Below are 13,217 nucleotides of genomic sequence, written 5' to 3'. Positions count from 1 at the left end.
AGTTAATCAGCAACGTGCGTGCACTTGAGCTTAAAGTTCTGCATTCTCAATCAAGAGTGACAAGGTCGAGAAAAACAAGCCAGAAGGAAGGGGCCCACCTTCTCGAGGTTCATGCTCTTCATGGCGGCGTCCATGGACTTGACCACGCCAGCCATGGAGGTGGTCACCTTCTTGGTGGTGACGGCCGTCTGCACCCGGCTGGCCACCGCGTCCACCCGCGAGGCCATGCGCAGGTAGTTGAGCGCCTGGTTCTTCTGACGGATCGAGTTCTCCGCATGAATGCGCGCACCCTCCAGGTTGTTCTTCTGGATCGCCTGCACAGACAGGGGCCGCCACCGAGTCAGCCGGGCCGAGGCAGAAGCACTCCTTCGGGGCTCCTTTACAAAGAGCTCTTTCGCTCTCTTCTGAGGCAAACATGACCTCTCCAAGAGGAAACAGAAGTCGCACCAGAGTCATTCCGCACGCCGATGAATGCTTTGAAGTACAGTGGAACCCCGTCAAACCGTACCTGATGGGGACACGAAAAAATTACGCACAAACCGGCACTACGGTTTGTTAGAATGCATTAGGTTAAAAGGAAACTTCGTCGGGGATTCGGCTTAACTGCATATAAAAAGAAACTACGGCTTATGTGGATACGGAATAATGATAGCAACAATGCAAAATGGTATGACACACGACCGTGCTAACAAAGAAAAGCACATTACGTGGCAACATTACGATGCCATTGAGAAAGGAGACATGATGGGACTAACTACACTGATGCGACTAACTACTTCAGGGCCTGTCCTAGGCTACACCTAATCTGGCAAATCTGGATTTGGTGGCAACGTATGTATTGTACAGTTTGCTCAATGTGTGTTGCATCTGCTCTTATGCTAGTAAATCCATGCATCACCGGGTACGGCCGCTAGTCGCTTTATGCTGTTTTCCAATATACTCCCGGCCAACAAAATAAACATACTAAATTGCAACGAACTTCTAACCAATCAGTTGCTTTCCACGCAGTTGCGAAGCCCCTCCAGTCCTACACGCTGAAGCCCAAGATCAGCCCCGTATACTGAGCCCCTACATTCTCCACTGCCGTTGCTTCTGTCACCGATCGTCCAACCTGGTAATCCTGACACTGTAATGATGCAAATGCGAGGGTCCACTGTAGATGGTAACTCCACACACAGCACCATGTGTACAAAGGCAAGATCTTCGTCTACCTAGATATGCATATAGCCAATTTCCCTATTCGTCAGAACTTAAAGTAGTACCGTATTTACTCGCGTAATGATCGCACTTTTTTTTTTTCCAAAAATACGATGCAAATTTAAGGGTGCGATCATTACGCGAGGTAAATTTTTTGCAAAAAAAACTTTCAGCGCAGAAAATGCAAGCAAGTTGGAGGTCAGAAGTTTTACGGTAGATCTCATGAACATGATAAACGTAATCAATAAAAACATGATAAAAACTCCACGGACCACCGCCAGCCACGTTGCAAAGTGACTCAAAATGTAGTGTTTTCATGAATTACGGAACGCGCTCGAACGAGTTTACTGCGAGGTGAGAACAGGTCGATCAATAAGTGGCTGCTGCTGTCACAGTGCGGGACACGGCTGCCGACGCAGCAAGCCGAGCGCGATTTCTTCATTGTCTTGTGAGTCCATTATGTGTATTTAGTGTGAGTTTCTTCCGCACCAATAATGAACTCATGCGTGCCGATATCGCTAATATCGGCAAGTCTGCGGCAATGACGTAGCCATGTCTGCTTTGAAAGAGGAGGAAACATAGGTAAGCACGACCATCGTCAACTGGACTTGGCACACACACGGCATATGGCTGCGGCAAGTCCAGGGTGCGATCATTGCGTGGGAAATAAAAAAAAATCGTATTTTGACGACGAACTACAGGGGTGCGATCATTATGCGAGTAAATACGGTACTCACGTGAAATTTTCGTGTTAAGTTTTTCCCGCTGCCCACCAGCCCACTTATTACCCACTTACCAGCTCACCAGCCCACTTCAGTTTTTACCAGCCCACTATTCATAGAATGGCACATTAGAGGGCCGATAGCAGTGTAAATAACCATTTACAGCCTCCTTTATTTGTGTCAGTCTCGGTTTCGACAATACGAACCCCGAAGCGGCTGCAATGACAGGAGGGCGCACGTGGCGTCATCGTTCCCGTCGCACCAGTGCCGGTCTGGACCGCCAGGCGCGCGCCCAGACCTGCCGTGGTTTCCACCATCTCCATGCGCCGGGCAGCATGACGTCAGTCCCAAAAATGTGACATGTACACCCTTTAGAACAGTGTGTGCCAACCGCAGCCAGTGCATTGACCACGTCACGGGAGCTTTGACGTCAGCAGTTTGGGGCTGGGAGGAGTAGATGGCGTCATGCTGATGCCGATTGCAATAGGGTATCCGTTCTGAGCTTTCTCACGCGTGCAAAGATAAAAATCGATTTAAAATATGGTATACTGAATGGCTACTGTTGAAACTCGGTGGGAAATATCTCCACATACAAAGAAAGCCTTTTACATACTTATCCCAGCTTTGAAATTTCGTGTCTGTGCTCCTTTAAGGTTTGATGCAAGTGTACACGGTACGGATCCAGTCTGTCACCCTTCAGAACCCTCCCCGCCCCCAGAGACTCTACAGAAGGATGCACAGTTAGGCAACTTGGTGATCTAACATTGTGGTGAAACAACATGCAGTCACGTTACAAGTGCACGGGTCAAAAATGAAGACCCGAAGACAGGTCCACACCTCCGCATGTAGCCCTCGTTTCCACTGCTTTTCTTCTGGCAATGCTTCCATTCCCACGCAGTATCCGTGGTTCCCTATAGCAATGGCCGAGCTTGCACACTTGCCAGCATACTGACCACTAAACAATTTAGCAGCTTAACATTCGAAGCTTGCCCTGTGAACTGCTCCGAGGGCTAGGATCGTGTTTGCCTTGTGGTCATTAGAGAACAGCATTTTGATTACTTTTAATGCAGCTTGCTTATCTACACATGTTGCCAAGTTAAGTGGCTAGACTCAGATTGAACACAAAGGCTGCCACAGATAAAACGTTCGTTATGTACAGCTGTCTTACTCCTTCCTTGCCCCTTGTTCACCTTTACTTCTCTGGCCCAGCACAACACGAGAATATCTGTTATCACCTTTTAATAAACGAGTACCGCCAAGCCGTGCTCACTTTATATGAACTGTCGAGTGGACATGTACTGCCACACAAGTCATGCCAACATTGAGACTGGTAGTTATAACACTGCCCTATCCCTCTTTCGACTATTTCAACTCAATGATCTTCAGTGATGGAGGGCTACATAGAAGCACTGAAGTGCGGGCATACGCATGCAACACATTCCCTTTGACCATTTTCTGTATTTTCCCAAGCTTTACCTTTGTTCAGTGCAAACTTCTCAATACAGTAGAAGCCACAAAAACAAAGAGAATAAAAATTGATTCAAGCAATTAAGCTTACTAGGCACTGAACAAAAACACAATTGACAAAATAAACGAGGTTTCGTGCTCTTATTTGGCACGACTGCTTAAAGAAAAAACATGACAAAGAAAAAATAGAAAAAAGCCCCTTATTGAGAATTGGCTGAAACCCCACTCAATGGTGTTTTTACGCATGAGCTGGGAATTCAAGGTCACCAAACATGCCATCTGATGAACCCAGCAAATAAAATCATGTGAGGAATTTAGTGCTCACCAGGCAGCCATTCCAGTGAGAAAAAAAAAAAAGCTTTATGCACCACACAATTCAACTTTAAGGCCAGGCACGGCCGAGGTAAATAGAGGCTTGCCTTTTTCAGCTTGCTTTTCTCCACCTTCTCCTCCTTCTCACACTTCTTGGCATTCCTCTCGAGCTCCTTGGCGGCGAACTTGAGGTTGAACAGGTGCTCTGAGACGGGATGCGGTCAAGGAAGGAGACGGCAGGCACGGGAGGTGCCAAACGGCAACTAGTGTACAGCACATCTTGCGGTACCACATTAGTAGTGCGTGACAAGATACGCTTGCCAATGGCTGTTTACTCCCTCTCTACAAGACGGAATGATGATAACCATTATTCTTGCAACCCGCCGCGGTGGCTCAGTGTGGCTAAAGCGCTGTGCTGCTGAGCACGAGGATGGGGGTTCGATTCCCGGCCGCGGCAGCCGCTTTTCTGATGGAGGCAAAAACTGAAAACGTCCCTGTGTACGAGATTTCGTCGCACGTTAAAGATCCCCAGGCGGTCAAAATTAATCCGGAGCCCTCCACTATGGCACGCCTCATCACCTGTGTTGCGTTGGCGCGTTAACCCTACAATCATTCAATCAATCAATCAATCAATTATTCTTGCAATGTTTGTTGCACTACTGACTGATTGCGTCTTTCATTCCCCAGTAAGGAAGATATTCGCCTCAACTAATAGACAAGGGTCCATGAAACCAGTGACCCAAGCTTCCACTGTCATCTACCTAGCAAACTCAATCCTGGCGGATACTACAGAGTTTATTGCAGGCATATGAACAGCCAAAACCCACCGACAACATCGAAAAGGAAGAAGGCAGTACTGGTTGTGTGCCAAGAGGAAGATTTAGAATTCGCAAACAGCTTGCTCAAGTGGTCACATCGAGTGGCCAAACCTTCTCTGAATTTTGCTAGTCATGCGGACCATTTAAGAAGGAAATAACTAGGACTTTATTTTTTATTTAAAGGGACACTGAACAAGTTGCCCTAGATCGATCTATTAGCTCACTGAGGACATGAATGTACCGCTCTTGAGCGTACCTTTTTCTAAAATAAGGTAGAAGATTGCAAAATCATAAAGACAGGTATCACCACCACTGGTTATTCCACACAACTTACGCTGAAAATGGTTAAAACAGCGTGACAAATATTTTAACAATCTGCCTCCTCAAGTTTATATGAACTTCACCAAAAGTTTTTCTAGTGTCATGTTTGAAGGTCGACAAACAAAAAGAAAGCAAGAACCAATGAAGAAAGCAAGAACCAAGAACTTGCAAACAAACGCATACGGAACACACCGTTCCTCATTTTCCTGTGCCTACTCTGCAGCAGCCCCTTGAATGGACGGGTGAAACTGATTTCATCGCGCGGTGCGTGGATATCTAGGTTGTGGACGTGGGTGCAACAAATGTGGACCAATGCACCTGCACGCTGAAGAACGCACTTTTATGCATGCTTACACCAAGCTACGTCAATCTGCGAGTATGCTGCGGAATACATTTGACAGCTGATTTTCTTTTTTTTTGCTCCTGAAATGATGCCAGCCGCACCAGGAAATGAGCAGGCCACCCTAAAACCTGCACTACAACTGGTATTGTGCTCCAACCAGCCACATTTGAAGCAGCATGCTTCTGCATTGACTTCTATGGGAGAAAATCCGGTGGTCAAGAATGTTTCCCTGCGTTATATCCGGTCCCGCATTGTAAGCGGCAATGTTATAAATGGTCTACACCAGGGGTGGGCAACCGGCGGCGTGCCTGAATGTATTATGTGGCCTTTAGAACGCCATCGGATCCCCCACCCGTCCCTCTGTCACTTCTGATCTGAAGGCTGACGGGCCAGTTTTGACCTCAAATGGGGATACAAGAACAGAGAATTGACCGCTTCCAGTTGGCATTGTCCCGCATCTTCACACTTAGCCAGATTGTTCTCAGTTATTTTTAAATATTAAATCAATTCGCTAAATTTTTTCTCTTTGCCTGCAAAGCCATCCTTCCTCCACCCAATTTGCCGTAAGGCCCTCCGCTGTGTCGGCTTTATGCAACTGGCCCCTCCACCGCAAAACGTTGCTGAACCTTTGTCTACACTGAAGAAAAAGAAAAAGAAGGTCTACACTGTATCTAGCAAATGGAATAAAAACTATAAAGAATCATAGTGCATGTTTCATTCTTAATAACTACTCTTGGACATCACATACATCTATGAAGGCTACCTTAAACCTCCCTCTCCTCACACACTGCAGCAAATTAGCATGCCTAGCACTGCTGCGCAAAAGTTATTACCATAATAAATTAAAAAAAAAAAACGAAACTTTTTTTCGAACCTTCGTATATATCATCCCATGGTGACCACCGCCATAAACTGAGCATTCTACATTCTCACACCAACCTATTTTTCATTCATTTATTCCTAAACCACCAATGAATAGAACCACCTGCCAGCCTCGATTGCTAACATAACCAATCCATCTGCTTTCAGAACTGCTATTGAACAAGACCTTTGTTAACCCGCATCTTATGTTTGTATTTTAGTTTTGATAACCTATCGTGTTTACATGTTCTGTATTCCATTCCACTCCCTCCTGCAATGCCTCAGGGCCTTAACTGTACAATAAGTGAAACGAAATGAAAGTACTGCAGTGTGTTGGGAAGTTATGAGAGATGTAGCGGTTCAGAAAAACGCACCACAGAAGATGACGAGGGGCCAAGATAGGGAAGAGCTCACAGGACAGGCACTGACCTTTCAACTGAAGCTTTACAGTAACATGACAGTAGGGGAAAAAATTTCAAGATGGAACGGGTACCATTGGGTTACGTGCAGGACAGACACTGACAATAAAAAGTTACCGCATGGATTTCGACAGGAATCAATTCTTTATTTGAGAGGCTAATGAAGTCTCACTTATGCACTTCTGCACAATGCTTTCAAATTTCGACTGTGTTCTTGTGTTCATGAAGATGTACACTCTATCAGAAAGTTTGGCAATTTGTAGCCAAACCCCAGCGATAACAACACCAAATAGACTATCCCAGTTGTGCGCTCACTAATTGTACCTGTTGAACTGATCGAAGATTTGTGGCCTGCGTGTGCACTCTGAATTTATGTAGCTTTTCCACTCAAAAACTTTTCCTGCTGCAATCTTGTTGATAATAAGTGGGATCAGTTATTGGCTCTGCATAGCCACTTGGATGTTTGCAAAGGCCTGAATGCTCAACACATCTCACATAACACAACGAAAAGAGACACTCTGTTACCACAAAGTCTGCCCAGTTATCAAAGGGCTGTGATCAGCACCATTCACATGGGCCCGCCAAAGTCCAACGTCACAGAAACACAGCTCCTCCCCTTCAGGGTAAAAGAGCCTATGAAGCAACACATCCTGGAACAGCCTTTTTCTTTAAGCTACGAGGAATACAAAGAACACTTCCACCAACTCTGGCACATATCAAGGCCTATGTCACCCGCTGAACTGCGGCACTTCTTAAGCAGTAACGTTGCACAACACATGCAATCAGTCAGTTTCAATCACTTATTTGCAGACCTAGGCTTTAGGTTTCACGCTGGTGCAATTAATCCGGAAAAATTTTGTCACGGCACAAGCATAACGATAGCTTAGCCAGATGCTTAAACGGCATGCACTACCGCTACTAAGGCCACTCAGGCGTGGCAGCATGACTGTTTTACATGCAAGTGATTGCCAAAAGTGAGTGAACCAATTTTATCTTATTCCCTTATCGAGCCGGTTAATCCGTGTTGGCAGTACTTAGCTTCTCGGCTGCATACTGTACAAGCGAAACGCTAAATTCCCTTTTTTTTGGCGATAAATCTTTCATTTGGCGTTATCAGCAGCGAGCGGATTCGGGTTTCTGCATTTCCTCGATCGTCTTACGTACGCATCTGTATACACATGCAATCGTGGTACTGTTCTTCACTTAAGGAATCTATAAGCCACATAAATGACGCATTCGAGATACCCTGCACATTTAGATTTCACCCACACGGCTGACGATGAGCTAGTTATTTCGTAGTGGACGAGGAACCGACGTTTTACAGCCTCTCGCAGCGTACGGACTGGAGCAATGCCGAGCAAAACCATCACAACCCTGCAGATAGGGCTTGGCAAGCTGGACTCGAGCATTGCTCGATGAAATATCGAGATTGTAGAATCCGAAGCCTTCCCACTGAGCTAACTTCCCCGCAGTGAGCACCCCAGAGCGACTGGTCTCCAGCGGATGTCGCGTACAGCAAGACACACCCTCCGAAAGAGACACACGCTTCGGCATCTTTGACATTTGACAGAAGATCCGTTTAGCCGTTTCTAATTCGTAGCAAGCTAGTCTTAAGCGGTACCACCAACTCGCAGCGGACGTTTCGAGCAAGGGTCAAAATGCTCGTGATGGGGCAGGAATGACGTAAGCCTGCTATGATAGATAGCAAGGATACTTTCCATGGCCGAAGCCATCGTCTCGGTGATCGGACACTTGCTGATGTCGGCCTCAGATCACTCGGATGTCAGTCGCAGCCACAGCACAACACTTCTCACACGAAGTCACTCTGAATGGACGAACAACGGCGTCTGCTCCTGCAACTTGAGGGTGCGCTCCGAAAACATTTGCAAGTAATATGGCTGACGACGGCTGAATCACGAGCTTGGATTGCTTGGATACTAATTGAAATGGCAGGTCGCAAACCGGAATCCTGCCATTATCAACTACTTTAACATAGGTATTTTAATTTGTGCCCCCAAAAATTCTGTGGAAGGCATTGTTGTATGCACTGGTGGGGGCCCTTTTTTTTTTTTTACTTGACAAAATTTTTCATTGATGCATTTGAGTATTGAAATAGCCGTTCTCAGTGGGGGCGCTAAGTTCCTAGGTATTTTTGATGGCCGTGTCGATGAGGTGAACTAAAACGCACCTCGGCGTCGTCTGCTACGCGAAGGCTTCTCCCTGCTTGTAGAAGTCGGCAAAGGAGCGAGTCCAGGCTTCATAAGCCAGTATGCTTTATGCCTGACGGCGGTCGGTTAGAGTGTTGTTCGGTGTAGGCGTAGTATTAACTCTATGGGTGTAGGGTTCCAATAATTACGTGGTGCTGACTGTTCCCGCCGGACATTCACCCTCTTGGGTTTACTGGGGTAGTTTCACGACAGATATTCTACATTAGTTACTAAATATTACACTTGTCATCGGGGGCAGGATTTTGCATTGAGGTGGGAAAACCGATTGTATTGAGAGGATAGAGTGAGGGGCTCGGGTCGGTTGTGGGGGAGGGGGCACTACCCTTTTTGCATGCACCGCCCAGCCGACGCCCATATGCTTCTTCCCCCCTCTATATCAGTCAGTGAGTGAAACTTAATCACGCTTAATAATGGCAATGCAGTAGTTATAGATGCCGTACAGCTCCGCCTCTCTACCCCCCCCCCCCCCCCTTTGTTTGTTTACGAGTCCATTCAGTGTGATTCCGTATCAGTCGAGCTAGGAACTAGGAATGATACGCGCCCGCTCTCCTTTTCTCTGCATTTCCCCACCGCCACTGCTCTACGTACACCAGTGGCGTCGCTAAGGATGGCCCGGGGGTGCCCTGGGCCCCCGCGGGTACCAGCCCCTCGGCGAAGGGAGCCCAGCCGAAAAAAAACCATTGGCCAACCAATTGGTCAGCCATTTGGTCTCCCAATTGGCCGGCCAATGATGTTTTAGGCACCCATTAGCTATAGTGCCTAGAATATACTGGCTAGTGTGCTGAGGGCGGGCGCGGAGGTGGCCCCGACCAACGTTAGAGCAGTTAAAAACGTTGGCCCCGACCGTGATGACTGGCGGCGGCGCCCGCTTGGGGCGCTGCTGTGCGAGAGGGTGCATCTGCGCGCCGTCCGCGCAGCGTTCCGCGCGCTTCCCATTAGCCGAGTAGCGCGAAGCGGGCGTTTACTTTTTCCGTGTACTTGGAGCGTTCGTTACAAAACGCCATGCTATATAAGAACTACGCGAGTGCGTTTAGAATGCACGCATTTTGTTAAACCCAATGTCGATAAATGTGTGGCGTAAACTTCGCCGTCTCCTCCCGCTCTCAAAAAACTTAACTTGTCAGTAACCATCCAACCGATTTTTTATTTACTTTGCTTCTGAGAGCAGAAATATCACAGGAAGTTTGAAACCCCTTACCACATGGCTTGCATTCTGCCAGAAATGAAGTGAAAACAAAATAGTAATTACAAGTATGTCAAGCAAATAACCGGACACTAAAGCAACGTTTGAGATTCAGAAGTGCCTTAATTGCTGCGCTGCGCTGATTATTCTGGGCTGGTGACGTTAGTTTGCGACCCTCTCTCCATCAAAGGAGATAAGATAACACGTGTGGCAATATCAGAGGTGAAATAGAAAACATTATGGCAGTGACATTTAAAGCGACACCTTCGATTCGTTTAAAATGAACATGGATATTTGTAAATGTCTCCAAAGGACGGTCGTTGCCGAAGACATAATTAACAACCTACAATTCACCTATTACGGCATTAAATAACTACATAGAACATGAATTATATTTCAGAACTCCTGTCGTAATGACAATATTGGCGTTCGAAAACTCAAAGCACCTATTGTGCTTCACCAGGCAGTAAATTAAAGGGACACTGAAGTGATATGTAAACATTGCGGGATTACTAGCGCAAATTGTAGTCCGGAGTCCCCAGGCCATGTTTCGACCACTCTAGGCGCGTTTACACGATTTTATTTAGTAGAAAAACTAATTCGAAAACGCTGTCCTCCTCTCTTTACGCTCGCCCATTTTCTGTGGCGTTTTCGTGTGACGTCAGGAGGGGATGAGCTGGCAATTGGCTGCGCCACGGCTGCGCTACTGCACGGCTCCCCGGCCGACAGAGTCAGTCGGCCCAGCGTTTCGTCCGCCGGCCGCCGGCGGGTCGTCGCAATCAAGGAGGTTAAAAAAAAATTGCTTGGTCGCAATTCGTTCGCTTAGTTGAAACGAAGCCAGGACACGTTTGTGAATGGAAGAATGTGCCTTTCTTTACTTGGTTTGTTTGTACACTGTATCTAGCTCCAAGTCAAGGTCGCTTCACACAAGCGCTGCACATGCGACGCTTCGCTGACTGGTACGCCAGTAGGAAAATATAAGGCCTCTTGAAGGCGGGAGAAGAGTCAGCGAAGTCAATATAGGTACTAAGCAAATAAAATCAACTGATATTTTTACCGTACAGCGTAAAACTAGGGCGCGGGAAGCACTTTTTTGCGCTGGGCGAACAAGCACAGCGGTCAGCAGCACGACTACGCATCTGCGAACGCTTTTCCGTCTACGAAATGCAATTGCTAGACGTGAGCTACTGTGGAAACTCGGGCATTGTCAATATAGGTACTAAGCAAATAAAATCAACTGATATTTTTACCGTACAGCGTAAAACTAGGGCGCGGGAAGCACTTTTTTGCGCTGGGCGAACAAGCACAGCGGTCAGCAGCACGACTACGCATCTGCGAACGCTTTGCCGTCTACGAAATGCAATTGCTAGACGTGAGCTACTGTGGAAACTCGGGCGACGCTTACTGCACGATCGCAGTACAACAAATAGTCACCTAAGCGGCTTGAAATGCCAAAACTAAATAAAAGTGTAAACTCGTTGTACAATATATACCCTATATTAGCAGGGCCTTCGCGTCTCGCTCCGTAGCCTAGCAGTCTGAGGCGCTGGGAATTCATTGCAAATGTTTTGCGAGTCACAAGTTCGAATCCCCGCGGGTACGTGCTTTTTTTTTTTTTTTGTAAGTTAACTTTTTTGTTTTCCGCCGATGTTTTCTATATTGAGTTCACCTTTTTTGGGGCCGCAACGTTCATGGCTACACGAACTAGTTCACAAAACGCGCGCAGGCTGGCACTGGCGTGCTAGCGAGTTCTCGTTGGCGTGCTGTTGCCATAAGCACCGACTGCTTGCAGGCAGTGGGCACAGGCCAGAATGAACAGACCCTTGGCCTGGTGCGAACACGCTTTTTACGATACAGGCATGAGGGAGGCAAGCTCCAAATATGGGGGAAAAGCGCATGACATTTGGGCGTCTGCGGGTACGCGGAGGGCGTTCATGCACTGCGTAGGTCTCGGCTAGTGAATTCTACGACTACAAGCCGTCCTGGGAGGCTTATCTTGTGCATTTTACAGCCGACAACATGACAGAAGCGCGGTACGATGATTACTGAGATATTGAGAATGCCCATCCAACAAAGCCATTGGTTATGTTTTACAGAACCGAAACCGAAACTTGTGTGATTGCTAATTTTGGGCATCGTCCAATCACGGCGCCCCTCCTCTCAACGTCACAGCCTTAGTTGGTGCGGCCGCCGCAAACCGCGCATGGTAGTTTTTCTTCTTTCGCGCTTTGTAAAATAATTACCGATTTGTCAACCGTATAAACGATGAAAAGTGTGCTAATTTGAGCCAGTCTACGCAGTGCAAGCAAAAACGGGAGCTTGACAAATTCACTTCAGTGTCCCTTTAAAAACATTGTTATATCTGTTACTTTAAATTGTTTTTGACGAAGGGCCTGACCAACAATATAAACCACGATTTATTACACGTTAACCAATTCCAAAAGTTTCCTCGTGATTCAACTAACCTACTTACCAGATAGCTCAGTGTGATGTTAAGAACCGACCTTCGGGCGGCCTCTTTTAAAGCGCGCCCAAACTATTCCCCTCTTTAAAATACTGTTCCGCCTTGGTCAACACGGCGCGCGCATTACAAAAAAAAGCTGTCAGTCCCTCGTCACATATCCGCCGCCTTGGCGACACTCAAGGCCCATAACGACTGTGAACTTCACTGCGTGCTCTCTAACTTCTCCGAACGCGGCGGCGCCCCTTTCATTCATCTTCGGGCCCACGAATGACGTCGCAGCGACCGTAACACTAACACCGCTGACCAGGTCGCACCCGCGTGCTTTGCAAGCTCTAATGCGGTAATTACCCCCGGAAACTAGAAAGACTACCGCCGAAGCCACAAGGCACCTTCGCCGTCACTTCTACCTAAGTTAACAAAGGTGCGGCGAGCCGCAACGTGACATTGACAACCTTTGTCTGCATGTCTAGGATTATCTCTATCGGCTAGACGAGAGTCCCCGGCCTTCATGGTCACACGATGAAAAGCGGATTATCCATGGTGGGAACCGTGGGGGTTCAAATGAACCGGGCCTTCCGTGCTTAGGGAGCCCGGTTGGCAGACAGTGTTTCAAAAAAATTTTAGGCCTCCTGCTGATTTCCCTATTAAAACAGAGATTATCTATTGCAAAATGAATGCTTCGAAAGGGCTGTTTGTTTCATAGTGTGCATAAACTATAAGTCAGCTCACAGTTAACTAGTCTGAGGGGAAAACGTTTCAATCGCCCAGAACCATGCATCGCGTACAGCGAAGAAGCTAGTTTAGCTGATGGACACCGATAGCAGCCGGACTGGGATTTGAGCAGCTGCGGTTCAACAATTTCGGAACGAGCATAGCGCACAG

The 13,217-nt window shown here is 47.2% G+C and overlaps 1 protein-coding gene across 1 annotated transcript in view; it reads right to left on the bottom strand.

Moving 5' to 3' along the window:
• The window catches only part of Chmp1 (charged multivesicular body protein 1), a 37,307-nt gene extending 28,925 nt beyond the window's left edge, over nucleotides 1-8,382 (bottom strand). Inside the window, exons 1-3 of the mRNA XM_077682488.1 lie at nucleotides 8,175-8,382; nucleotides 3,806-3,903; nucleotides 99-314 (exon numbers count right to left, since the gene is read on the bottom strand). Of these exons, the coding sequence (XP_077538614.1) occupies nucleotides 99-314; nucleotides 3,806-3,903; nucleotides 8,175-8,193 (333 nt within the window). The 5' untranslated portion in view covers nucleotides 8,194-8,382. The remainder of the gene's footprint in view (nucleotides 1-98; nucleotides 315-3,805; nucleotides 3,904-8,174) is intronic.
• Between the last annotated feature and the right edge of the window lie 4,835 nt (nucleotides 8,383-13,217).

This window comes from Haemaphysalis longicornis, unplaced genomic scaffold (genome assembly GCF_048455015.1).
Source record: "Haemaphysalis longicornis isolate Haplotype H1 unplaced genomic scaffold, Haemaphysalis longicornis Haplotype H1 scaffold_9, whole genome shotgun sequence".
In the NCBI taxonomy this organism is placed as follows: domain Eukaryota; kingdom Metazoa; phylum Arthropoda; class Arachnida; order Ixodida; family Ixodidae; genus Haemaphysalis; species Haemaphysalis longicornis.
This window is presented reverse-complemented; position numbering and strand designations above follow the sequence as displayed.